The sequence below is a fragment of the Vipera ursinii genome (assembly GCF_947247035.1).
Source record: "Vipera ursinii genome assembly, chromosome: 2".
Taxonomy (NCBI): Eukaryota; Metazoa; Chordata; class Lepidosauria; order Squamata; family Viperidae; genus Vipera; species Vipera ursinii.
This window is the reverse complement of record NC_139513.1, coordinates 260,287,768-260,313,470: the sequence shown is the minus strand read 5'-3', so window position 1 is coordinate 260,313,470 and position 25,703 is coordinate 260,287,768. Positions and strand designations below refer to the sequence as shown.

Below are 25,703 nucleotides of genomic sequence, written 5' to 3'. Positions count from 1 at the left end.
AGAATCAGTAAACTCTATGCATTTCTTAAGGGACGCAGTGGCTCAGTGGGTTAGGACACTGAGCTTGTCGATCAGAAGGTCGGCAGTTTGGCGGGTCGAATCCTGAGTGCCACGTAGCAGGGTGAGCGCCTGTTACTTGTCCCAGCTTCTGCCAACCTAGCAGTTTGAAAGCATGTAAAAATGCAAGTAGAAAAACAGGGACCACTATGGTGGGAAGGTAACAGCGTTCCGTGCGCCTTTGGGTCTAGTCATGCCGGCCACATGATCACGGAGACGTCCTTGGACAAGTGCTGGCTCTTCGGCTTTGAAACGGAGATGAGCACCGGCCCCTCGAGTCGGAAACTACTAGCACGCATGTGTGGGGGAACCTTTCCCTTTACCTTTATGCATTTCTTGTTTTTTTATTTCTTAGTATATCCAACTCCATTGACAAGTATCAGATATAGAAAGCCACTGTTTGGAAAAATAGGCCATACAGTCATGGACTTACTTGTTGTAAGTATATGCTATTGCTTGTATTTCATTAGTATCTTCTTGCTATACCAAAAGAGCAATATAAGAAAATAGATGAAGCTTGCTATTACAAACAATCTAATACATTAGTACTATTTTTTATATTATCAACAGTAGTAATGAATTACTCACATGGTTCAAAATTAAAGAATTAGATTAATCTATTTTTATTTCATTACAGGACCTTAGAAACTATCAATATACATTACATACAATAGATAATTTATTTATTCATATGGAAATGGGTAGAAGTTACATTAAAATACCTCTGAGGAAATATAATGAGGTGAGTATAATTTCTAGTAAAGACTTGGTACTTGATGTAAGAATCAGCAGCATTCATGGATACGTAAAATTTGAAGTGGGTTGTTCTTTTGCACCAAAACATTAAATTGCTAAGTGGCATGACCCCTTTTGCAATACTTATGAACTTTTATTCAAGAATCTAGGATTTGAACTTGAGGTAAGTTTGTGGTCCAGTGGAGAAAAACCAGAGATTTCTGTAAAAGCTTTGTCTTCCTTTTACCATTTCCTACTTTTTCTGATAGACAGAACATAGGCTTATATTCTCACTAGGTGATTTTTTTCAGGGTGTTTGAACAGATGAGAACAATGAATTGTTGTCCTAACTCCTTGGAGAATAGATAAGATAAAATGTAGTAAATTATTAGCCCTATAACTATTCTGCTGTCAGAAATATTGAAAACTTTGTATTTGGTGATATACATTTTATTTAAGTGAAACAATAATGGCTTCATAGTACTGGAGAAAAATCTAGCATATATTTTTTTATTCTATTAACAATATTTTCCCAAATATTAGGAAACAAATAATGCTTCTATATGCTTACAGCAAGTCTGGAGAAAAGGGATTTGCAGTGTAGGTAGTAATCAATATTGTACATGAAAAAAGTAGCAGCATTAGTTTTTTGGAGGAATTCTGGTGTGCTAAAAAGAGCCACTAGTTGAGTCTGAGGAAAAGGCTATTTGATTAAAATTGTTACATATAAGTGAATAATATCAATATTTTGACTTTAGTCTTATGCATGTTCAATCAGGAAAACAAACAATAGAACTTACTCTCAATAATGACCTATAGCACCTTTATAGGTGCTGGTAATGACCTATAAAGCTCTGAATGGCTTGGGTCCGGATTATCTAAGGCAACACCTGCTGCCGGCATCAACTTCCCATCGTCCTGTGCGCTCCCACAGGGAGGGCCTTCTCAGGGTGCCGACGGTTAAGGAGTGCAGGCGGGTGATCCCCAGGGGGAGGGCATTCTCTGTGGGCACGCCTGCCCTTTGGAATGATTTACCGGTGGAACTTCGGACCGCCCCCGATCTGCGTACATTTCGCCGGGATCTGAAAACTTGGTTTTTTGATCTATCAGGCCTGGACTGAAGGGGTTTTAGCTTTTAATATTGTTTTAATTGTTGGGCTTATGTAATTTAATCTATTTTAATTTATATTATTTTTATATCATATTTTATGTTGCCCTGTAAAACCGCCCTGAGTCCTTTGGGAATAGGGCGGTATAAAAATTTAATTAAATAAATAAATAAATAAATAAATATTCCTGACATTGCAACTAGTATAGTATAGCGTAGCATAACGTAGCACAGCATAGTAATGCAATAATAATATAATATAAATATATAATGTAATGTATAATATAATATAAATTTTGGTTTTCTAGGTAATGAAAGTAATAAACACCTCTAATGAACATGTTATTAGCATTGGAGCAAGTTTTAATTCTCAAGCAGATTCCCACTTAGTTTGTGTACAAAATGATGATGGAATATATCAAACGCAAGCGAATAGTGCCACTGGACATCCTAGAAAAAGTAAGTATCAGGCTGTACAATATTGAGCTCCTGTTTTCTAATAACTGATGTAGTATGACTTATTTTTAAAAAAAATGAAAAAAGAAATATCTATATCCTATATTATAAAAAGGTACTAACTTGTTTCATACTAAATATACATGTAGATTATAATGGAAAAAGTTTTCTTGCTCTTAAATTTTTATTCATTAACTTTGAATCTTCAGCATCAAAATTTTATTTAGTGCTGATGGTGTTAAGATGTATAATGAGTCATTTAGGGTCAAGATTTCTTTTCTGAATTTGCAATAGATTATAAGAGTAGCTGCTGAGGATTATGGTTTGTAGACTTCTAGACTGAAAATCATTTTCTCTCTGAGCTTTGGCCATGTTCAGAAAAATTAACTTAGTGGCATTTATTACTAGTCTGAATTACATAGGCATGATTTGAGTAGGAATGATCAAAGCCAGATGCACTTACCTAGAATTAAAGGAGTTGAAAGAGTTTCATATGTAGCCTTCTATGTGCAATATTATGTTTATAATATTTGGTGTTAGGATGAATAATTAAATACATGTTATTTATTTAGTTACAGGTGCAAGTTTTGTAGTGTTCAATGGAGCGCTAAAAACATCTTCTGGATTCCTTGCTAAATCCAGTATTGTTGAAGGTATGGATTATCACGCTTACTAGAATCAAAAGATTGGTTTAAATGCAATAAATTACATTACATTATTTAATGTAATGAAGCAGAATTGAACTTTTTACTTGTGTAAAGTAGCAGTGCTGGATGAAATGTAACAAAACAGTCAGACTTCAGGTCAGAAGATACATTGTGTTTTTGTGTGCGTATGTGTGTGTGTGTGTGTGTGTGAGAGAGACAGAGACAGAGAGAGACACAGAGACAGAGAAAAGACAGAAGAAGAGACCCCCACAATGTGATCATATAATATAATTTGATGACAATGTTATCTGTTCAGTTGGGTCTGACATTAAACCGGGGCGCCTCAAGTCCGGTCCACGGATCGTCACTGGTCCGTGGCATGCCAGAAAGTGGGCTGCACAAACAAGCAAAAGCGCATCCATAGGATACAGCAACACACGGAACCACACCCCCTCCAGTCCATAGAAAAATCTCTCTCCACGGAACTGGTCCCTGGTGCCCCAAAGGTTGGGGGCCACTGCATACAACCATGTCTGAAATGCTATTAACTATGGATTAAAACTATGATATAAAAGTATTCTTTTGCCAAAAGCTCTCTTGGATTTTATTTGTTGATATTCAAATGTTACCATATCTATTATGATGGCAGAATATCAAATATTCTGCTGGTGCATTAATCAAAATGATGTCAGGTTGTATCTTCTGCCTCATTGTGACAGTTCTGCTAAATCTTGTGGTCTATCAGCTGGTAAATCTGAACAATAGGAATGTAGTTTCAGTTGTTAAAAACTTGGGTTTTACATTTATTAAAAGGGCTATGTTTCTTCATAGATGGAATAATGGTACAGATAACTCCAGAGACTATGGAGGGCTTGCGTCAAGCTCTGAGTGAAAAAAAAGACTTCCGAATTACATGTGGGAAAGTGGATTCAGGAGATTTCAGAGAATATGTAGACATTTGTTGGATAGAAAATTATGAGAAAACAAACATGAGGTATTTATTGTGTATTCCACTAAAGCAGAAGTATCATATGTGTTAAGATTTTTCTGCAAAATGCCAACGTTCTTTTGTAAAATGGCTAATACTTGGAAACTGGCCAAAACACTATTAATAGTGCAAAAGATCCTCAACTCTTGCCTTCTAATTGGAGAGATCCAATATCCAGACTACATTACAGATAGTCCTCAGGCAGTGTAGTTAAGTGAAACATCACATGACCGTGCTTGACTTACGATATCAGATCTGCTGCAGTTGTTAAGCAAATCACCCACAGTCATTTAATGAGAACATTACGTGACCTTAACTTGCAATTTAACTTCCAGCTTCTCCATTGATTTTGCTTTTCAAAAGCGAGCTGTGCAACACACAAATAGCAATTACATAACTGTGGGTCATGGCGACTGTTGTAAACATGAGGAGATTGCGTAGCACACAAATAATAATTACATGGCTGCAGGGAAGACTGCAGTAACTGCAAGCAGTTGCTAAATAGGGCTGTAATTAACCAAAGACGACCTGTATATTATGTATTCGTGTGGTTTCCTTGGTAAAATATAGCAGGGATTTACCATTTTCTTGTGCTGTATGAAATAATGTCTTTAGCGGTGTTACTAAAGTGATAAGTCATCTTCAGCAGCTTCCTATATCTGCTGCCCAAAGGTGCCTGTTTGCTTTAGTTGAGCAGCTGGGATGGCCTTAGTGCCTTGGGTGACACGCTTGGAATAAGTCCTTTTGGAGTTAACTCCTGATGTTCTGAGCATATCAAAAGAGCCTGATTAGTCTAAATAATATAATTTAAACCTTGTATTATAGAATTACAAGCCCGATAGATGGGAAATCTATGGAAGGAGTACAGAGTGAAAAGATAGTTCAAGAAGAGTGTTTTGAAGTGGATGAAAAACTTGTAAAATGTACAGAAGTAAGTAATTGTTGCTTTTAAAGAAAAAGCCTATGCAGATAAAATAAAGTTAGGTAGAATATTAAATGTCCTCTGAATGTGAAAGAATTAACCATGCAGCTTCTTTTATCTGCATCCCAGCTCTCATTTTGTCCATTAAATTAAACAGTTTACTTTGGGAAGATTCTGTTCAGTCTTTCTTATAGTGATCACTCATCTAAAAAAGATAAAATTACCCCCTTTCCAAAAAAAGCACCAAAATACCTGGACATGAAATCTAAAAAGTTGAAACTTTCAGCCACTGGTATTTTGATAATGACAAGCAAGATCTTATTTTCCCCCCTGTAAATAAATTATTCACTCTGATATGGTGCCAATAGAATAAAAGGCTTCATAATTTGAATATGTCCTATATTTATGTTCCTTACTCTTGATTTTTCACATTTGCTTTTTCACATGATTCTGCCTCCCTCATTCTTTAATTATTATTGTATTATAAACATTTTTGTCCATTGATTTCTTGAGAAAGACAGTATTTCTATATTCTAAATATGAGCGCTTTAATGGTAAGCAAAAGGAATAAAGGATCCTAAACAAAAATGGAAACTGACAACTCTGTCTATGTACCTTCTTTAAAGTCCAGGTACTGAACTCTCAATACCCCTTTATTTTCTCCTTGCTTAACAATTCTAACTGTATTTCTAATATTAGAAACATGTTTAAAAACTATACGGACAGCATTGTAAGTCTGATTATCAGGGGATGAGAGAGGTGGTATGGGAGTTGGGGATGCTGCAAAATGAAGTAGCATAAAAGAGCAAAGTGAGGAGAACCAATTAGAAAGTTCATAATTTCCTCTCTTGAATCTTAAATCAATTCATTATAGAAACTTAATTGTTTTTGTCTGATGTTGGTCTTTTACTCCCATTGTCACCCTGTTTAAATATTTATCTCTATTTCTAGTCACTAGTCACGCTCATATTATGCACTGCTCAAGAGAAGCTGTATCATCTTATTTAGTTTTGAAGGGAAATCTACCGCTATTAATGTTTTAACTTTTAAATTAATACTTTAGGTATTCTATCTGTCAAACGTTAGTGAGCTACACAATAGTGTTCATCAGCTTGCTAAAGAAATTGCATTGGCTTCTTATATTGCACTTGGAAAGCATCTCAAAACACTGAAAAATAATGGAATGAATAAGATAGGCCTCAGAGTCTCCATGGATGCCGATATGGTAAGCTTTTAAAATATTGCAGTATCTATAAATATAATTTAGTCATTTAGGGTTATTCCACTGGCTCAAAGTCATCCAGCTGGCTTTCATGCCTAAAACGGGATTAGAACTCAGTCTCTTGTTTCTCTCCTGGTGCCTTAAACACTTACTCAACTTAAAACTAGATGAAACTGGCTCTGGTGTTAGCATACTAAATGAAAAACTGTAGCATGGGTCTCAATCTTTTGGCTTGCCTGGGCTTCATTTTTGAAGAGGAATTGTCCTGGGCCACATATAAAATTTATAATATAGTTTTATAATATAAAATCACATAATAATGTTAAGAGTTTTTGATCTTGTAGGGCCCCATTACTAGCTGTGCATGGTTACATGTGGCCAATGGGCCACAGGTTAGACACGCCAGAACTACAGGCACTGAAAACCTGCATCCTTCTTCCTCCTAACTAACATCTGTAGCCATGACAAATAAACCTATCCAACAGAGGAAATACAGCTCTGTCCCCCTTGTCCAGTAGAAGAAAAATGGGGTGATTAGGCAGTACTTAAAAATGTGTCAGCTTGTCACTTCTCCAAGTGCAAACTCTTTGTAATGGAATCCATTTTGTAGATAATTTTTTCACATCTGCATCTCTTTAGTGGGCAACATTGCCAGCAAATGGAATGGTATGCTATGGTTTAAAAGTGATCAATTTCTTACTGCTTTTAAATATGCTAAAATTTAATTCTGTCATGTGATAAGGCTTGAATATCACTAGTAATCTATTGTGTAAATTGTTCAGGAATCTAATATGGTAATTTTTTGTTTTTTCTTCTAGGTAGAATATCAGGCGGGATCTGGAGGCCAGGTTCTTCCTCAGCATTACTTAAATGATTTGGATAGTGCTTTGATTCCAGTCATTCATGGCTGGATATCCAATACTACAAGCTTACCACTGGAAATTGAATTAGTATTTTTCATTAACGAGTCTCTTTTAATATAACTGGCAAGTATGTTATAATGTAATGAACTGAATTGCTGTATTGACCAATACCAAACCAGTTAACATTACATTATGAATGAAATAGTCAAGTGTTTTTAAGCCAGTGATTTAGAAGTCTTCTAAGAGAGCTTTATTTAATTAAAAGCTGTTTTTCCATCTTTACTTAAACAGAAAATTAATTACACTGTATGCTTTCTTTATGCTCTGAAATGTTACATTTAGTACTGTTAAGGAAGGAATAGAGTTAGCATGTGTGATTAAGGAATTATCTCTGTTTTACAGACAACTTTAATATTCTTTGCAATTTTTTTTGAAAAGAATCATATTTAAATGGAGTAGAAGTTTCTTGCTGCATAGTTAAGTTCAAATTTAAAAACTGTTAATTATTAGAATTTGGCATAATTGTCTTGAAAATGTTTCTACAAGTATAATTATCTTTATGACAAAACCAGTATGTTTTTGCCAGATGTGATCATTTTATAAAGTTATAAATTTTTAAAATTGATACATTTTAAAGTATATATTATTGCTGGAACTTGAGAGTTCCCATTTTAATGGCTGGCTTTCTTATATATTTATAATGGCTTTAATGAACATAAAATTAATACTTTTTATATTAAATACTTAATAATGTTGTTTTCTTCTGTGCTCAGATATACAGTTGTTTCTTGGATTTTCCAAGAAGGAATAAGAAGTCAGATGACCCTTAAAGTAGTCATCCTGTAGCAGTAAATCAGGCACGAAGCCTGTCTGTGCTCCTTTCTCTACTTTTTGAGACCTCTTGGTATCCCTGTTTATTTTCAGGGAGAACAGTGTATTAGTTTGAATATTCATGAGTAATTTGCCATAAACCAGTTGAGGCTCTTTATATAAGTCTTATTTTTGTAATGGGTTATTTTCAATAAGTAAGTATTTATGTACCAGAAAAAGGATTGAGATTACTGCTTACGTAACCTAAATCAAGTTAATGCCTGCATAATGTTGCTGTTTGTTATGTACTATAGGAAATTGTATGTCAGTGTGTCTTTGAATTATTTATGCTTATAATGCTATAACAGCAAACATACCATATTCTAATTACAATTAAATGCCTTGACATTAGATGGGTATATGAATTGCAGTTACAAAGAAAATTTATTGCTCAGATATTTGACAACTATAGAATAAAGGCACAGAAGTGTAGAAGACTCCAATAAACTAGTCCCATGGGCCATTGTAATGAAAACACTGTACTCCTTTGTATAAAGAATTGTAAATTTGTTATAGACTAAATGTTGCATAATACGCATCTGATTCTCTATTCTGTTACTCTTGAACAAATGAAGAAAGCTGCAGCAGACAATGTTAAATGTTTGAAGTATTGATCCATAATGTGCAAATATGACTTCTTAAGACACAATTTTGTATAGCACCAAGCATTACTCTGTTATAACAATTTTTTGTTCTCCTGGAAGATGATCCTTTTATAAATAATTAACATTAGGCTTTTATTTTAGAATATAAGTATTACTATATAAACATAAAGATTGTCAAAAACTTTGTAAATTAAGCTCATGTTTTAACAAATCAGAAACAACATTTTAATTTTGCTATTTAGATCGTTTAGATACTTTTCTTTTAATGATTCAGTTCCGTTAAATCTCATCAGTTCCTTATCTGTTTTTAAAAGTTTCTAAAAAGATATTCCATGAAAATGTTGGCAGCTCTTTTGATAGTACTGATTAGAACAACATAGACTAATAGGGTTGGAAGGTGCCCTGGAGGTCTAGCCCAATCCCCTGCTCCAGTAGGAGATCTTACATGATTGCAAATAAATAGTTGCCCAGTATCTTCTTGAAAACCTCCAATGATGGAGCACCCACAACTTCTGAATAATTGCTGTCATTGTCAGGAAATTTCTCCTTAGTTCTAAGTTGGCTCTCTCTTTAATAATCTTTCACCCATTATTTCTTGTTCTGCCCTCAGGTGCTTTGGTGAATCTCTGTAACAGCCCCTCAAGTTCTGGAAGACAGCTATCTTCTCATCCATAGTCCTCTTTATTAGACTAGACATATTAGTTCTCTCAGTCATTCATCATAGTTTAGCTTCCAGATCCTTATCTTTGTTGCTCTTCTCTACTCTTTCTATGTTCTTAGCATCTTTTTTGTATTATGGTGGCCAGAACTAGATGCAGTATTGTAAGTGTAGTCTCACTAGTGCAGTATAAAGTGGTACAATCACTTCACATGATCTTGATACTATCCTTCAGTTGAAGCAGTTTTTGACTTCATTAGTTTTTTGGCAGCTGCAGCACACTGCTTGCTTACACCCAGTTGATGGTCCACTGGGACTCCTAGATCCCTCTCACACTGCCTAGTCTGTATCTATGCATCTGAACCTAAGTTCAGGATCTTACTTTTCTCACTACTGAACTGCACCTTGTTGGATTGGGCCCAATGCTCAAGTCTGCCAAGATCCTTCTGAATCTTGAGTTGACTATTCCCCTCAGCTTGGTGTTGTCTGCAAATTTAATGAATTCCCCTTCTGTCCCCTCGTCCGGATCATTTAAGAAAATGTTGATGAGTACTGAGCCTAAGACAAAACCTTCAGGTACCCCACCACATTCTTCCCTCAAGGTAGATGTTCCAGTGAGGACTACAGTGTGGTTGGTCAACCAGTTGTGAATCCATCAAGCGGGAATATCGTCTGTCTCTCATTGTTCTAAGTTACCAAGAATTAGGCTGTGGTCTACTTTGTCAAATGCCATACTGAAGTCTAAGTCTGATCCAATAATTTGGTTTAAATTAGATAATGTTTCTTTTTTTAATGTTTCAGTTAATTTAATGGCTTTTTCTATTCATTAAAATTGGGAGTGGTACCTTATTTCATATTACTGAAAACTTGCTGAATAACCTGCTGTAAAAAAGCAGACTTATGACTGTGTTGAAAACATAAATAATAAAATGTGAGACTGCAAGAACTTAACATCTAATTTTACATACCTAAAAGAATCTAGGTATTTTATTTTACATAAAAGTGCTTCGTTCACTATGTTGGAATATGCTTTTGAGGCAGTTGGATGGAAAATACAAGTTAAATGGTCCTGGATAAAAGCGCTCTCTTGCCTCTGACAAGGCCCTGACATCTTTTTTTTTATGGCAAGTCTTCTACTTATTGCCTGCAATTCATCTGCAGTTCATAAGATGACCTCAAGGTATGTACAAATCTGTTAGGCATTGTCACTCAAAATGACTAGAGCCAGGATTGGGAATAACGTCACAACAGCATAATTTTCTGCTAAGCATTAATGGATGGATGGTGTTGTAACTTAGTGGAGAAAGCTCTGTCTTTATGTAGTTTATTTGGTTTTGTTATGTGAACCATGGTTTATTCAGTAAATGAAGTTAAATCAGCACTGTGTATGAATTCAATCATTATGATTACCTTACAATCTTTCATAATGTGTTATGTAAGCAAAAGGGTTTATACCTCAAAATCTGTTTTAGGTTTAGCTGAAATTACCAAACATAGTTGGCACAGTCACATACTCCACTGACCCAGTGGTATTTTTGGCCCATGTTCCAGATCACCTATAAACATTTCAGCCATTCTCTGCCTATCCACATACTTCTCCATTTTCTCTCACTCTCTTTGCTTTCATCTTGTCTGGTAGTCAGGTCTGCAGTAGGCTATTTCCTACTCTGTTTAGTACTTACTTCAAACATTTTTCATAATACTTTTCATAATGACTGTATTTAAAAACTGACCATATTTTGACTGGCATAAAATCTACATCTGCATAATAATTGGATGTGTTTCTTCTGGTCACTGAATTATCTACTCACTCTGGACTTCAGTTCCCCAGCATTTTCTTTTCCAGCATTAATACTTTAATCATCATTTGCCAGGATTGCTGCTGATTTCTAATAAAGACGCAAATGTCTGTCTCTCATTTTTAATTAAGTATAGCTTTAATTAATTAATTGCACATCCAAACTATTGCTTCAAATCATCCTATTCATGAGTAGAGCATTATGTATTTCCCTATTTTTAAAGATTTCAGGTAACGTTCTTACCAAGCAGCTAAGATTCTTTATTGCCTAGTGCAGGGGTGTCAAACTGCCGGCCCACAGGCCAGATGCGTCATGCCAAAACTTCGCCCACCCCATTGCTGGCAATGGAAAAAAGTCACGATACACCATGACGTTGCAAGTTTGACACGTCTGGCCTAGTGCAATAAAGCAAGGAGGTAGCTCAGGTTACAGTTCCAAATTATAAGAATGTGAAATAAATACCCTAATGTATCTTCCTTTCTTTTCCTGCTAGCCAAAATGTATGGTTTTAAATATTTCATCAGCTCAAGAATTTATAAATTTTATGCTGAACTTTTTTTTTTAAAAAAAGCAATATGCTTTAGAAGCAGATTTAATACCATGCGTCATGGTTAATTCTAGTTTGGGGTTAGGCTTACTGTAGACAAAAGTCAGAAACGACTAGCACGCATGTGCGGGGGAACCTTTACCTTTAGACAAAAGAAATATTCTTGTCCTCTATCTTACAGTGCCAATGGTTTGATAAAGATAAAAGCATGTTTAAAATTCAAAACAATTTAAAATGTTTCTGGGGCCTTTCAAGCCTTGCCAATAATTCTGAATCTATATTTAATAAATTAAAATGTATACTTAAAGTTTAGAGTAATTCTGACATTTCTGTTATTTCTGTTTGTTTTGATTTTGCAGTCTGGTGTATAGGATTTTTTGCTCCTTAGTACTTGATATAAACGGGTGTTAAACTGCTGGTCCGCGGGCTGGATGCGTTACACCAAAACTGCACCCACCCCATTGCCGGCAATGGGAAAAAAGTCGCAGTACGTCACGGCACATCACGTGATATCGCAAGTTTGACAGCTGTGATATAAGACATACAAATCTTCGAAGTAAAACTAGCATAACACATGACCCTGCCACTATATTACTATTTATTTTGTGGTCTGAAAAGATAGAGTTAATTGGGCAAGTAAGCAGTGAACTAGTGTTTGCCACTTTTTAAGTTCATTTTCTTCTAAGATTTTGCCTTGCATAACTAATAACTCAGACCACAAAACAAAATGATTAAATAAGAAATCACAAATAAACTTTGTGTAATGATTTGCATATCAGTAAAACATGCTGTCAGGAAGTCAGCATTCTGCTGCTTACCATGCTTATTCATTGACTTCATTTGCAAATCATGCTGAGCATTTTGAAATGGCACTATCAGGCAGTATGTTAGAGATACTACTAAGGAGAGAGGACTGCTACTTTTCATACATATTTACTTTTCAAGTTATAATTCTATCCATCTTTAAATTCCACAAAACATCCTTACTTTATGCATAAACATTTACAGGGGCTTTTAATTTCAAGTCCACATTTCTGAATGTTTATATCAAAAGACAAATCATGAAAAATTATATATATATTATATAAAGCAGTATTACAGTATTGTTCAGTTATTGCTGATTGACCTGATAAAACATTTTTCTAGTTCAGTTAATAACTGTTTTGAGTTCTTGTAAGTTTTTATCAATGATAACATCTAGCCATCTTGTATTTTTTTGCCCTCTTTTCTGATTGTCTTTTATTTTTATTTTTTGCTTTATTATTAATGCTTTCTTACAGCAGTTTCATTTTACTTCATCTAGTATTGTTTTTCTTGGGAATCCAGTGTTCTGTTTTCTACAGCATCACAATTCAAAGTTATTTGTCTATACTGCAACTGGGAAAAGCCATGGCTGATAATATGTACCTTTGTTGTCAATGTGATGTCTCTGCTCTTTAATCCTTTACTTGGGTTTGCTATAGTTTGTCCCAAGTACCAGATGTCTCTTTTATGTCCACAGCAGGGGTCTTCAAACTTGGCCCTTTTATGACTTGGCTGAGGAATTCTGGGCGTCGAAGTCCACAAGTCTGTTAACTATCTTGAGTATTTTTAATATTGAGGAGACACTAGCTTTTGTATTCTTTTTTTTCTTTCGTTTTTCTTTCATTGTCAACAATGGATTCCTTTAGCTTTCCTTGCTTCCAGCCATTCAAGAGGCATCATCAGCATTTCTGTGGTTTATGTTTTTCCCACAGATTTTAATTACAATTGTTTTTTTTCCAAATCTGGTGTGTATGATGATATATTATGCATATAAGTTAACAATGAAAAGAACATCCAATCGTGGCACATTCCTTTCCCAATTTTGAACCATTTAGATATCACATGTTACATTCTGATCATCATACAGTATGTATTATTCACTAAGCAGGTAGCCTTATACACGCATGTTTTCATGGACTGTCCACACATCCTCACAGTTAAAAGCTTTTAGAAAATCAATAGACATTTTTTTTCAAACTCCCTTGCCATCTGCAGTATCCATCAGATACTAGCAACAGGATCCTGGGTACCCATGATTCTTTTGCAACTATGATAGCTTTGTGCACTTTCTGGCACTTTTCATTCTGAAATACTATTAAATAAGCAAACTGGAAAACGTGTGTGCAAAAATCCCTCCTATAAATAGCCAGGGGGAAGTTTTTCCAAAGATGCAGCTTATAGTTTTAATTACCGGATCATCATTTACTAATCCTCATAAACTATCAAGTACATTTACAAAAAATTGGCAGAATTTGGATTTTTGGCAGAGAAATTATTTCAGGGTTCAGTGCCTACATTTTCATAACACTGGAATAAACTATGATAAAGTCAATCTGTAAAAGGCAGCGGGTGTCATGCGCGTATCCCTTGAGCTTCATGGCTGAGCCGGGATTTAAACCCGGATGCATCATAGAGATAGAGCTGGCATCAGCATGAATCCATAATTTCTAAATCCTTTTGATTTAGCTATTTCGCTAATAATAAATCCCTAACCACAGATTTCAAAGGTGGTCAAATTAGAAAAGAGCAGCGAGGCAAATCCGCGAATAAGTCTCGCCATCGCTCCGCGGGAAGCAAAGGCGGAGAGGCGGGAGACGGGCAAAGCCTGCGCACTCGGAAGTCGGACTCGGCGAGCCTTGATGCGGAGCGCTTGCCGGAAGGTCCCGGCAATGCTACGGAGAGAACCGGTTGCACGCCTCAAAAAGTCAAGGGCGAACTCTGCGGGCGGTGGAAGGGTCTGAGTAAGACCCGAGGTCGGACATGCAAGACGACGGAGGAGGACCCGACGCCGGAGGATCCGCGCGCGGCGAAGTGGAAGGTACCCGCTCTCTTTCCCTCCTTCCTCGTTAGCTTTGAGTTGGAGCCCCCGAGAGGGTGTAGCTATGTGTAGAGCTATCCCGGAGCGGCTCTGGTTAGCTAAATGGCGCGATCTCTTACGAAAGTTGCTTATGACTTGATCGCTGGACGGGGATCATTTATTTGCTCGGTTATATTGGACTGTTAAAGACAAATACCCCAAGTTGCAGAACACCTTATTATACACTATAAATAATGCAATCAGAGATTGCAGAGATTTGAAAGAAGCGCAAGATGCTTTCATCCCTTGAAAACCTCTTTCTAGGCTGACTTCCATGTCAACATTAATAAGGAATTAGGGACAACTGGGGACCACACTGAACTCATCTTGACTGTGCCCATACCCTGCAAGGGAAGCAGGCGCCGTTTCTCCTCCCCCTCTCCCGGTGTGGGCAAAATTATCACCACCTATTGCCCAACCCCAGAGGGAGAATACACTATGACTCCTTCCCCTCTCCCTCCCAGTTTACATTACTCAGGTCGAAACTGATTGGACTCTAGCTATCTTTGTGTTTTCAGAGCTAAAGCAGAGTTTAAACTATCATTCATAGTCCCTGAAATTAACTTTGTACTGCAGATCTCATGGATCCTATACTGACAAGTCACATAGAGCATGTGGACGATCTGTTTGCACACCTGTTTCTCAAACTCAGCAATTTTAAAATGGAGAGACTTCAACTTCCAGCATTCTGGCTAGGGAATTCTGGTAGCTAAGTCCGCCCATCTTAAAGTGCTGAATTTGAGTTGCTACAGCAGGGGTCCTCAACCCTCTGTGGACCGGCACTGGTTCACAGCATGCCAGCAAGCACAAACAAGCAAAGCTACATTCTCAGGATAGAGGCAGTATTCAAAACCATACCCCCTCTGGTCCACGGAAAACCTTTCTCCATTGCACTGGTCCGTGGTGCCCCAAAGGTTGGGGACCTCTGTGTTAGAGCATCTCTTACAGATAACCTCTATTTGAAGACCTCTAATGAAAGAAAATTCATCGTATCATGTGACCGCCTGTTCCACTGGCGGACAGTTCATACAATCTGGAAGTCATTTTAATCCATTGATTTTGATCCTGCCCTCTGAGGGAGTAGATAATAAATTAATAGAGAATAGAACAGAAATGAAACAAACAGGTCCCTTATATGAAATTATTACTACCAATGTTTTTCACATAGGATTTTGGAGTCAAAATATATTAGATTATTTTCTGAATATCAAGCAAATTAAATCAAGAGATGGAGCTGAAATTATTTGGTATCACAGAGCAAACAGTAAGCAACACATGAAAGAGGCAATACAGAGTAAGTATTTGAAAATAATACTTGAATGTGAGAAAAATTATTTTTTGTTATTGTGTACTTCACAATATAATCTAGCAGTATTTTATTTCAGTAATTCTAAAAAGCAAAGAAGAGTTAAATCACAGCATTGAATTTAGTTTGATGGAAGTGGCAGAGGTTTTTTCAGGGGGAATAAGCTATTTTTTTTAAAAAAAAGTAATCTGTTATAAAGATAGTGAATTTACTGGCAGTATTATCAGGAAAAAAATATTTATGCTTGGAGACAAAATCTGAAAAATATAATTGTACAATGTGCAGTGCATTTATTCCATTTTGTTTAATGTGTTCATTCATTCACATGTGTTATATAGTTACATACCCCATTATAAGCCTTTTTCCAGACAAAAAAATCAGATTACAATCACATTCACATAATAGTTTTAGCCAAGGTCTTAAGAAACATGGTTTACTTGATCTAATTTTCTCTAATTACACAATCCATTGAATCATAAATTAATCCCAATTTGGAACTGGATAACATATTAGTTTCATCAATTTCTTGATTAGTATGTTCTGCAAACCCACACACTATTACATATTTCATATTTCAAACTGAGGGGCAGACTTAATCCAAAATTGTCCAAAGCAATTGTGCATCAGACAAGCTCCCTTATCACAGCAATCTTTCAAGGAAGAAAAAGGGAATTGCAGACTGGCTGAAAAAGCAAGGCATTCCTTTGTGAACTCACTGCCAAAGAGTACAAATAAGCCCAAAATAAGAGACTGCAGAGTTCTAAACTGGATATGGGAGGGAGGAAGAGGTTCAGGATAAGCAAATAAAGAATTGGACTACATTGGATTTCAGTGTGTTGGTTTTGGACTTGGGCCTGACATAAGCAGCTAAACTGCTTATCCTAAAAACAGAAATGAGAAATTAAATGATTTGATATCCAAAGCAGAAAAAACAGTGTTTTTTTTCCAATTGAATGCCCTCTGAACAATTTCCAATACATTTATTATTTTGCATTTTAAAGCAATAGAAGATGCTTACAGTTCATATTTTAAGTTGTTCTATTGCCTTCCGAACAGACAACATAAGTACTGTGCATACATATTAATGGGAGAGAGGAATTATTCTTACATTCTTTAGTTAAAGGGAAAATAAATTTGAGAGATGCAGATGTTCTGATGAATCTTTAGTGATTTACCTCCATCACTCCTTAATAGGTTGTAAGCTCTACATAGCTCTTTTTATTAGTTCTCAAGGAATATATAAGTGGGGGGGGGGGAAATAAACGCTTTGCTACAAATGGTTTTTTAGATATAACTATTACTTTTTTATTTTTCTGCCCTCGTTTTGGAAATTAATAGGTGCTGCTCACATGATAGAAGCAGACGTCCTGCTTTATGGTAATCACCCAGTCATGGCTCATCCACCTGAAACAAATAGTGATAACACACTCAAAGAATGGTTAAATGAAATTAAAAGCACCAATAAAGGGATGAAGCTTGATTTTAAAAGGTAATTTGGAAAGTATACACACACACACACACACACACATATATACACACATACATATATACATACACACATATATACACACATACATATGTACATACACACACACATATATACACACATACATATATACATACATATATATATATATATATATATATATATATATATATATATATATATATATATTACATATAAGGGACGCGGTGGCTCAGTGGGTTAGGACACTGAGCTTGTCGATCAGAAGGTCGGCAGTTTGGCGGGTCGAATCCCGAGCGCCGCGTAACAGAGTTGAGCGCCTGGCACTCGTCCCAGCTTCTGCCAACCTAGCAGTTCGAAAGCACGTAAAAAATGCAAGTAGAAAAATAGGGACCACTACGGTGGGAAGGTAACAGCGTTCCGTGTGCCTTTGGCGTCTAGTCATGCCAGCCACATGACCACGGAGACGTCCTCGGACAAGTGCTGGGTCTTCGGCTTTGAAACGGAGATGAGCACCGGCCCCTAGAGTCGGAAACGACTAGCACCCATGTGCGGGGGAACCTTTACCTTTATATATACATATACATACATACACATATACATATACACATACATACATGTATATATGTGTGTGTATACATACATACACATATACACACACACATACACATATACATTTCAGACTTTAATTAATCACTATATTATTGAATAAGCAATTATTGGTCAAACAATTACGAACACATACATTATGAAGTGTAATGACATCTATTTATGTATGCCAAGAATTTCATTTTTAGTATTTCCCTGCGGGACCTATCATTAAAGTGCTGAAAGAAACCCTAGTAATAAAAAGCTAAAATAAGGTAGCTGACTAATGCTAAAATTTTGACTGGGAAGAATTAGCCTCATGGCAAGTATTTAATATATTTTTACAATACAACAAATAATTCATTTAATGGTTCTGTGCACGTATTTACAATATTCATGTAATAGTTGCTTCACTTGATCCAATTCTTGTCTGTCTTTCCATTCACAAGTTGTAAATGTGGATTATTTTTATTATAATGTTCTTTTGTGCAAGGTGTATTCGCAAACTTGTGGCCATGGCAGCGCTGCCATGGGCATTCCTAGTCACGTGATTATGATTTTCAATGCTCCCTGCCAAATTCCCACAAGCAAAATCAATGGGGAAGCTAGCAGGAAGTGAGATGCCACTGCTTTTTTGCTCACCTGTGGTCATTCTGCTTATCTCTTTAGGTAAGTAAATATCACAACTGTATTTGTCTATTATTGTATTTTGAAATAATTCAAAATAAGTCGCCAGTAATTGGAATAAATTACACTACAAATAAAAGATGCTTCTATACATGTAATCATGTTTAACTTAATTATGTATATGAAGTTTCACTACGCTTCATAGATTTGAAAATCCTTTGAATGTGTGTGACTTGGGTGTATAATTTCTATTTTTTTTAATCCCATTTATATCCCTTCTCCGAAGACTCAGGGCGGCTTACAATTTAAAGCACAAATCAATTTGCCACCTCAAGGACAACAGAGCTCCATGTGACAAACTAAAGGCCTCACTGCACAAGTTTTTATTTTATTCTTGTTATCTTTATTTGCTATTTCATTATTTTGTTAATTTTGAAAACTTAGTAAAGAAAATGAAATATAAAGTAATAGCAAAATTCCTGTTATTTCAAACAATCTTTTTTTCCTGATCAGTAGAGGGTGCTACAGCCCTGAAACTCTGTTCTACTTTGTTTTGTTTTGTTTTAAAAAAAACCTACTGTGACCTTTTCTGGTTTTTTTTTAAATTAGTGAAGATGGAAGCCAAAAACCAAGAAAAACATCTTAGAATTTAAATCCTAGAGTAAGCATGCATGAATAAAAAGAAATCCCTGTTCCCTCCTTGATAGCATCAAACTTAACATTCTGGCATTGTGTGTGTACATCTCTCTGTCTTGCTATCTTTGCATACTGTCCAAGCTCATTAGATATTTTTCTGCTGTTTGCAATAAAAAAACACACCTAGCTGTGCCATTTTGTTAAATTTCTGGTGTAAGCAAGTTCCTGTATATAGATGTTGAAATTTTGGAGTCAAAATTTATTGCCACATATGAAAATTTATAATTTTGTTTATGTTTATGTTTATGTTTATTGGACTTATATGCCGCCCTTCTCCCGTAGGACTCAGGGCGGTTCACAAGGAATTTAAAATAACAATACACATTACAAAAGTTAAGAACAATTAAAATAATTAAATTTAGTTCTTGAATAAAATAAAACCCCTATTAAAGTCCAATTAAAACCCAATTAAATAAAATTACAAATTAAAATTCTCAGTCCTGGCCGGAAGCTCAAAGAGCCAGGTCTTCAGGTCCCAGCGGAATGAACGAAGGTCAGGGGCAGTCCTGAGCTCTACGGGCAGCTGGTTCCAAAGGGCAGGCGCACCCACAGAGAAGGCCCTACCCCTGGGTGTTACCCGCCGGCAATCCTTTGCCAGCGGTACCCTGAGGAGGCCCTCCCTGTGGGAGTGCACAGGACGAAGTGAGCTTGATGCTGGCAGCAGCTGTTCCCTCAAATATCCCGGACCCAAGCCATTTAGGGCTTTATAGGTCATCACCAGCATGTTGAATCTCACCCGGAGGGCAACCGGAAGCCAATGCAGCTCACGGAGCAGAGGTGTTACATGGGAGTATCGGGAAACCCCCATCACAACTCGCGCGGCTGCATTCTGCACCAGCTGAAGCCTCGGAGTGGTCCCCAAGGGCAGCCCCATGTAGAGAGCATTGCAGTAGTCCAACCGGGAGGTCACGAGCGCGTGAGTGACTGTGCATAGGGCATCTCGGTCCAGATAGAGCCGCAACTGGCGCACCAGCCGAACCTGGGCAAAGGTCCCCCTGGTCACAGCTCCTATATGATCTTCAAAACTGAGCCGCGAATCCAGGAGGACGCCCAAGTTGCGAGCCCTATCAACGGGAGGTAACACCTCACCCCCCATCATTAAAGGTGGAATAGACTGGTTAACCCGAGATGCCGGTACACACAGCCACTCAGTCTTGGCAGGATTGAGATGAAGCCTGTTTCTCCCCATCCAGACCCGGACTGCATCCAGGCAACGGAACATCACAGCGAGGGCATCACTGGGTTGGTTCGGGGTGGAAAGAAAAAGCTGGGTATCATCAGCATACTGATGATACCCCACCCTGAAACCACGAATGATCTCGCCCAGTGGCTTCATATAGAATTTTGGGGTAGTTTGTTACCAAAAGAAGAAAAATTACAAATTACAAAAAAATGGGAGAATTGTCCTGATTTTTCTAAGGAGTAGAATGATTTTTTTTAGCCATTTGCACGCTTAAACTACCCAATTTTACTATTAATCCTTTTCAAACATTTTTTCCTGCCAAATTTGTATTTCCAATATTTTAATAATCAGTGAAAAATATACTGCATCTTTTCACCAAATACTTTAAAATGTATTGTCTTCTTTATAGCCTGGAAGCTGTGAATCCCTCAATGAAGCTTCTTGGAGATCTGCAACTTAGGCAACCTATTTGGATAAATGCAGACATACTTCTAGGACCAAAAGGAAATCACCCTGTCGTAGATGCAAAGGGATTCCTGGACACAGTGATTTCATCTTTTCCAGATGTAACTTTATCTTTGGGATGGACTACTGGGAGAATTAATTCAAAATGCAATACAGGTAATGCAGATCAGTGCTAATGCTTTAAATTCATCTATAGATAATACAGTGCAATTCACCTTGTTCCGCAATCAGGGCAAGACATCTTTAGGTAGCTACTTCGGGTGAATTTTTTACACTGAGGTTACTGCACACAGAGGACTAAAGTTCAACACATGGAGGATAACCAAGATGGCAAAACTGTTATTACAATCATGATTCCTCCTCTCCTTTACTCATACAATTTTCAAGAAGTGCATATAAATCTGACATGGCTAATATTTATATTAAAATGATTCTTTGATCCCATATCTTTAACATTGCTTTCAAATACCACAGGAAGACATTACAACTAAAGCTTTCTCTTACAGTATATTTTAAAATATACCTAGCAGCATCTCAGGGAGGCAAGGGAATTGAAAATGATATAAGCAGGGTCATATTGACATTACACAAACTGTCATGTCACTTGCACATACAAAAGAGACAGTATTTGTGGAGTGGCAGTGATACACATTCATCATTTTGACAAAAGCAATGAATCCTCTGGATATGTTCAGTTATATTACATTACACATTATCTTTTTTAAATGCAGAGAACAGGATTTGCAAGAATCAAAGTTTTCCTTTCCCATCAGTGTTTGTTATCTCCAGAAAAAGGGGTTTCTGAGTAATTAACAATTAGAAGTGAACAGCTTAGCTATCAGAAATTCACCTTCCGTATCTGAATACTATAGCATTTGTTCCTTCTTTAGGTTACAGTATAGCCATGGTACAAGAAATGGCAGCAATATGTAGAGATCTTACTCAGCCAATCACATTTGCTGTAAGAGCTGATTTGGTTTGTCGGTCAATATCTGAACTTCTGTGGTTACTACAGCAATCAGACAGGTATGATTTGCACTAACTGAATATTGTAATAATACATAAAAGATTTTAGAAATGATTGGAAATTGACAAATACATATTTCCAATTAATGTACACAAAGCAGATGTAAGGTAGCAGTAGCACTTAGACTTATATACCACTTCATAGTCTTTATAGCCCTCTCTAAGCGGCTTACAGAGTCAGCCTATTGCCCCCAACAATCTGGGTCCTCATTTTACCAATCTTGGAAGGATGGAAGGCTGAGTCAACCTCGAGTTGTTCAGAATCGAACTCCTGGAGTGAGCAGTGAGTTAGCCTGCAATACTCCATTCTAATCACTGTGCCACCACCATATGATCCATTGGTCAACGTTTGCTTCAACAAAGCTAACGCAGGAGTATTCAATTTTCGTTTACTGTTCTTTCTGTACCCTATATCAGGATGGGCAACCAACCATCATCAAATTTCCTTTTATGGTTTTCAGAGTCTGACTATAGATGCTGAATACTAATACGAAGGTTACTTCATTTTTGCATGGGGAAATGCAACCATCAACTATGCACTAAAATAGACTTATCACTAGTAAACACAAACACAAAGAAACAAAGAAACCTCAACTTCTGTGCCAAAATGAACCACATATTCCTTATGGCCTTAAGCCAACCCCACCCCAAAACACTGACCCATGATTTATGAAGGTGGAAATTATTGTCTGAAGCCAACCATTATATTAATAAAGCTTCTCACCTTTTTTATTTCAGCAGATTCATGAATTTGATGTGACTATCATGAAATATGTGGATTCAGTAAAACACCATCATTATGTGAAAATAACATGATTGAAGTTTTGGCATTTACTTTTATTGCAATACCTACTTAGATATTTGTAAAATAATTCAACTTTGGTGATTCTTCTTCCAGGTACACGTTAACCATTTGGACTGGAAAGGATGATGAATATTCTGTAGATGATTTACTCTTCATCAGACGCAGCTTTGATAAATGTAGTGTTTTTTATGATATCTTGGAGCCACAAAATTCTGAATTCAAAGAAGCCATAGGAATATTAAAAGGATAAATAAAACAGCCCTGTCAAAATGTATTTAGGCATTACATTAAATTGTAAATTTCCATCACTGATGGAACACAGTTGTACTTACTGAAGTGTATGTTTTCGTCAACTTCCCTTCTACAGCTTCTTTTATCTTCTGTCTTCGCAAAAGTTGCTCTTATGAATAGTGTGAAATTTTGGAGGGGTGAGAAATAAATTGAGGGATGCTATGGGAGAAATTATTTCCCCTTGCATGAATAAAGGCAAAACAAGATTAAACTTGCATTTTTAAAAATCAAACCTTTTAAAATCTTCTTTGATTTCCAAAGTTTAGTTATTCTCATTACAGATTCTTAAACTGAGAAGAATTTTCAAAAACTTTACAGAAACCTACTAAGGTCACTTGCGCTCCAGTATTTGAAATTCTCCCTTGGGCTCTATCTTCTCTCTGCCTATGCAAACATCATCCCTGTATCTGTAGTTAAGATGTGCCCTCATATTAAACTGAAGAGATAACAGTGTTCTACAGGTGTTTCAAATTCAATCTAGCCAACATGACCATTAGGAAAGAATTTGGGGGACTGTAATAAAAAATAGAATGGACACGGTGGCTCAGTGGGTTAGGACGCTGAGCTTGTCGATCAGTAGGTCGGCAGTTTGGCGGGTCGAATCCCAAGTGCCGCGTAACAGAGTGAGCACCTGTTACTCGTCCCAGCTTCTGCCAACCTAGCAGTAAAAATGCAAGTAGAAAAATAGGGACCACTACGGTGGGAAGGTAACAGTGTTCCATGCACCTTTGGCGTCCAGTCATGCTGGCCACATGACCACGGAGATGTCCTCAGACAAGCACTGGCTCTTCGGCTTTGAAATGGAGATTGTCGAGCCCTTCGGGCTTGACATACTTACCGGGAGAGGGATTCAGCCGCAGCCCGCAGCCCTCAGCAACAGCCGCAGCCGCGCCCGACAGCTGATCAGCGGCCGTCAAAGACTCCGGGCGTCCCGTAGACCCCAGCTGACCGGCAGGCGAGCGGCCACGCAACGCCGAGAGCCCAGCCACGCCCACACTCATCAGCTGTCCAGCGGGCGAGCAGCCGTGCGACACCGAGAACCCAGCCGCGCCCACGCCCTCCAGCTGTCCGGCGGGCGAGCGCCGGACCTGCGGCCGTGCTGCGAGCTGAGGCGGCTGAGGGCGGTCATGAGCGGCTGCAGGGAGGCTACGCGGGGGCAGCCAGCCGGGAGACGGTCCGCGCCGGCAAAATCAGCTGACGGGCGGAAACTGCTACCGGGGCCCGTGTCGTTCAAGCAGCTGAGAGGCGGCCAGGGATGCCCGCTGATGGTCGCGCAGCTCGGTCAGCTGAGCGACGGCCCAGAACAGCTACGGACGCCCGCGGAAGCAGCACAACACTTTCTGGAGCTGACGATGGCCTGGCGGTTGTGGCTATGGGCGATGGTCTTACGGACCCGGTGGCTGTTACTGCGGGCACGCCGGCAGTGACGCGGGGTGCTGAACAGCTGCGCCCGGACCTTGGGGGCTGCCAGGGGGTCATGGGTGTGGCGCGGGGAGATGCAGTGGTGGCGGGGAGCATGCTCAGGATGTTAGGTGGGGGGTGGGCGTGTACTTACCTTCACGCTGGGAAGCACGGTGCCGGTGGAGGGAGCTGGGCGTGGGTTGAAGGAGTAGGGGGGTGGAGTATTTACGCAGGCCAGGCGGATGCTGGTCTGCACGGGGGAGGGGTGGGGCCTAGGGGTGGGGCTGCTACCTAGTTACAGGTATGGAATAAAAGGTGCGTTGAGGGCGTGTGGCTCTCAATGCTGACTTTATTAATGCGTGGAGATCCTGATATTAAAGGTGCTCTCTGCAGTCATCCGTACTTCGTCGTGGTTTTTCCTGAGTGCCTGTTATTCCCGGCGGAGACGAGGTTTTGACAGAGATGAGCACCGACCCCTAGAGTCGGAAACGACTAGCATGCATGTGCGGGGGAAACTTTACCTTTACTTTAATAAAAAAATAAGCATTATTTGATTATTCCTGGTTTGGGCAACTGACTCACAATTTTTGGATTCAAGCTAATTGGGGAATGTGATTCATGACTGTTAATTGGAGGAGGGAATTGTGCTTTGTTACTTTGTGCTCAGGGGAAGGGAATTCAATTTTTGGCTTTAACTATGTAGTGCCGATACTTTGTTTCTCGAATAAAAGATTCTTGAAGGTAAACAATGCCTCGAAGTTCTTTTGAAGAGTTTCATCTGTCGGAACCATGACACATTATTTGACTTGGGGCTTTTAACCACAGGACTGATTGCTGTCCATCTCCTGCTTAGGTAGTTAGTGAGGTATCTTTCATGGGTCCCCCACAGATACATTTAATAGGAACAGTTAAGTCTATTCCTGTGATGCTGCAATCTTTAATATGGAGCAAACTGATGCAAAAGGGCCTTCTTATTAGTTTAAGAATGAGCTTCAAAATAATTCAATCTAGGCTGTTCAGTTTTATATCACTGTGGATTTTACAATGCAATTATTGCTGTTAAAAAACCCAAATCACGGGGTTGAGAAGAATACATTTTTACAATAGTTAATGCTTAAACTCTTTAGTGTATTCTTACACTATTGATATTTATAATGTGGGCATGGGGTGTGTTAGCATCAAAGCTTTTGAAGCATTTTTTCCCACTCTCAAAATAGTTCCCAAACCTTTAAGCTGATTTGTCATTGGAATCTATTCCTTCTGTGGAATTTCCAACTATTAGAAAAAACCAATACTATAGCAGATTTTCATAGGAGCCTTGGAAAGTCTTATTTCAATCATTTTAGTTTGTATAGAGACTGTACAGTTTTGACATCTCTGCCAGTCTGTTATTCTATTCCAATTTAAGGTCTTTTGAAGATGATCACAGACACCTTTCTCCTCTGTTGTCCAGTTTTTCCGGAGAGCGTACCTATGCAAAGTAGAACTACGA

The 25,703-nt window shown here is 37.9% G+C and overlaps 2 protein-coding genes across 6 annotated transcripts in view; both read left to right on the top strand.

Annotated features, from left to right (window-relative positions):
• The window catches only part of ZFYVE16 (zinc finger FYVE-type containing 16), a 28,717-nt gene extending 21,523 nt beyond the window's left edge, over positions 1-7,194 (top strand). For both annotated transcript variants that reach the window (XM_083356539.1, XM_083356540.1), the window contains 8 exons: positions 413-495; positions 695-799; positions 2,209-2,359; positions 2,929-3,009; positions 3,835-3,997; positions 4,817-4,922; positions 5,977-6,138; positions 6,954-7,194. In XM_083356539.1, coding sequence (XP_083212665.1) covers positions 413-495; positions 695-799; positions 2,209-2,359; positions 2,929-3,009; positions 3,835-3,997; positions 4,817-4,922; positions 5,977-6,138; positions 6,954-7,118 — 1,016 coding nt within the window. In that variant the 3' untranslated portion in view covers positions 7,119-7,194. The remainder of the gene's footprint in view (positions 1-412; positions 496-694; positions 800-2,208; positions 2,360-2,928; positions 3,010-3,834; positions 3,998-4,816; positions 4,923-5,976; positions 6,139-6,953) is intronic.
• Positions 7,195-13,904: 6,710 nt separating this feature from the next.
• On the top strand, positions 13,905-24,944 carry FAM151B (family with sequence similarity 151 member B). Of its 4 annotated transcripts, none has more exons than XM_083351249.1 (7): positions 13,905-14,319; positions 15,527-15,652; positions 17,003-17,153; positions 20,633-20,844; positions 21,579-21,714; positions 22,613-23,619; positions 24,679-24,944. In XM_083351249.1, exons 1-6 carry the CDS (start codon positions 14,262-14,264, stop codon positions 22,767-22,769), a joined length of 840 nt encoding a protein of 279 aa, XP_083207375.1. In that variant the 5' UTR covers positions 13,905-14,261; the 3' UTR covers positions 22,770-23,619; positions 24,679-24,944. The 4 variants fall into 4 exon arrangements, with proteins under 4 accessions (XP_083207375.1, XP_083207377.1, XP_083207378.1 ...); XM_083351251.1 differs by lacking the exon at positions 24,679-24,944 and adding an exon at positions 22,132-22,209 and having other exon boundaries at positions 22,613-22,700; XM_083351252.1 differs by lacking the exon at positions 24,679-24,944 and adding an exon at positions 22,176-22,209 and having other exon boundaries at positions 22,613-22,673.
• Positions 24,945-25,703: the final 759 nt, after the last annotated feature.

Excerpts from the sequence above, each read along its gene's own strand:
- FAM151B (XM_083351249.1), top strand. The coding sequence starts at position 14,262 with ATGCAAGACGACGGAGGAGGACCCGACGCCGGAGGATCCGCGCGCGGC. Across the intron at positions 14,320-15,526 it reads CGCGCGCGGCGAAGTGGAAG|GATTTTGGAGTCAAAATATA; the intron begins GTACCCGCTCTC and ends TTTTTCACATAG. Across the intron at positions 17,154-20,632 it reads ATGAAGCTTGATTTTAAAAG|CCTGGAAGCTGTGAATCCCT; the intron begins GTAATTTGGAAA and ends TCTTCTTTATAG.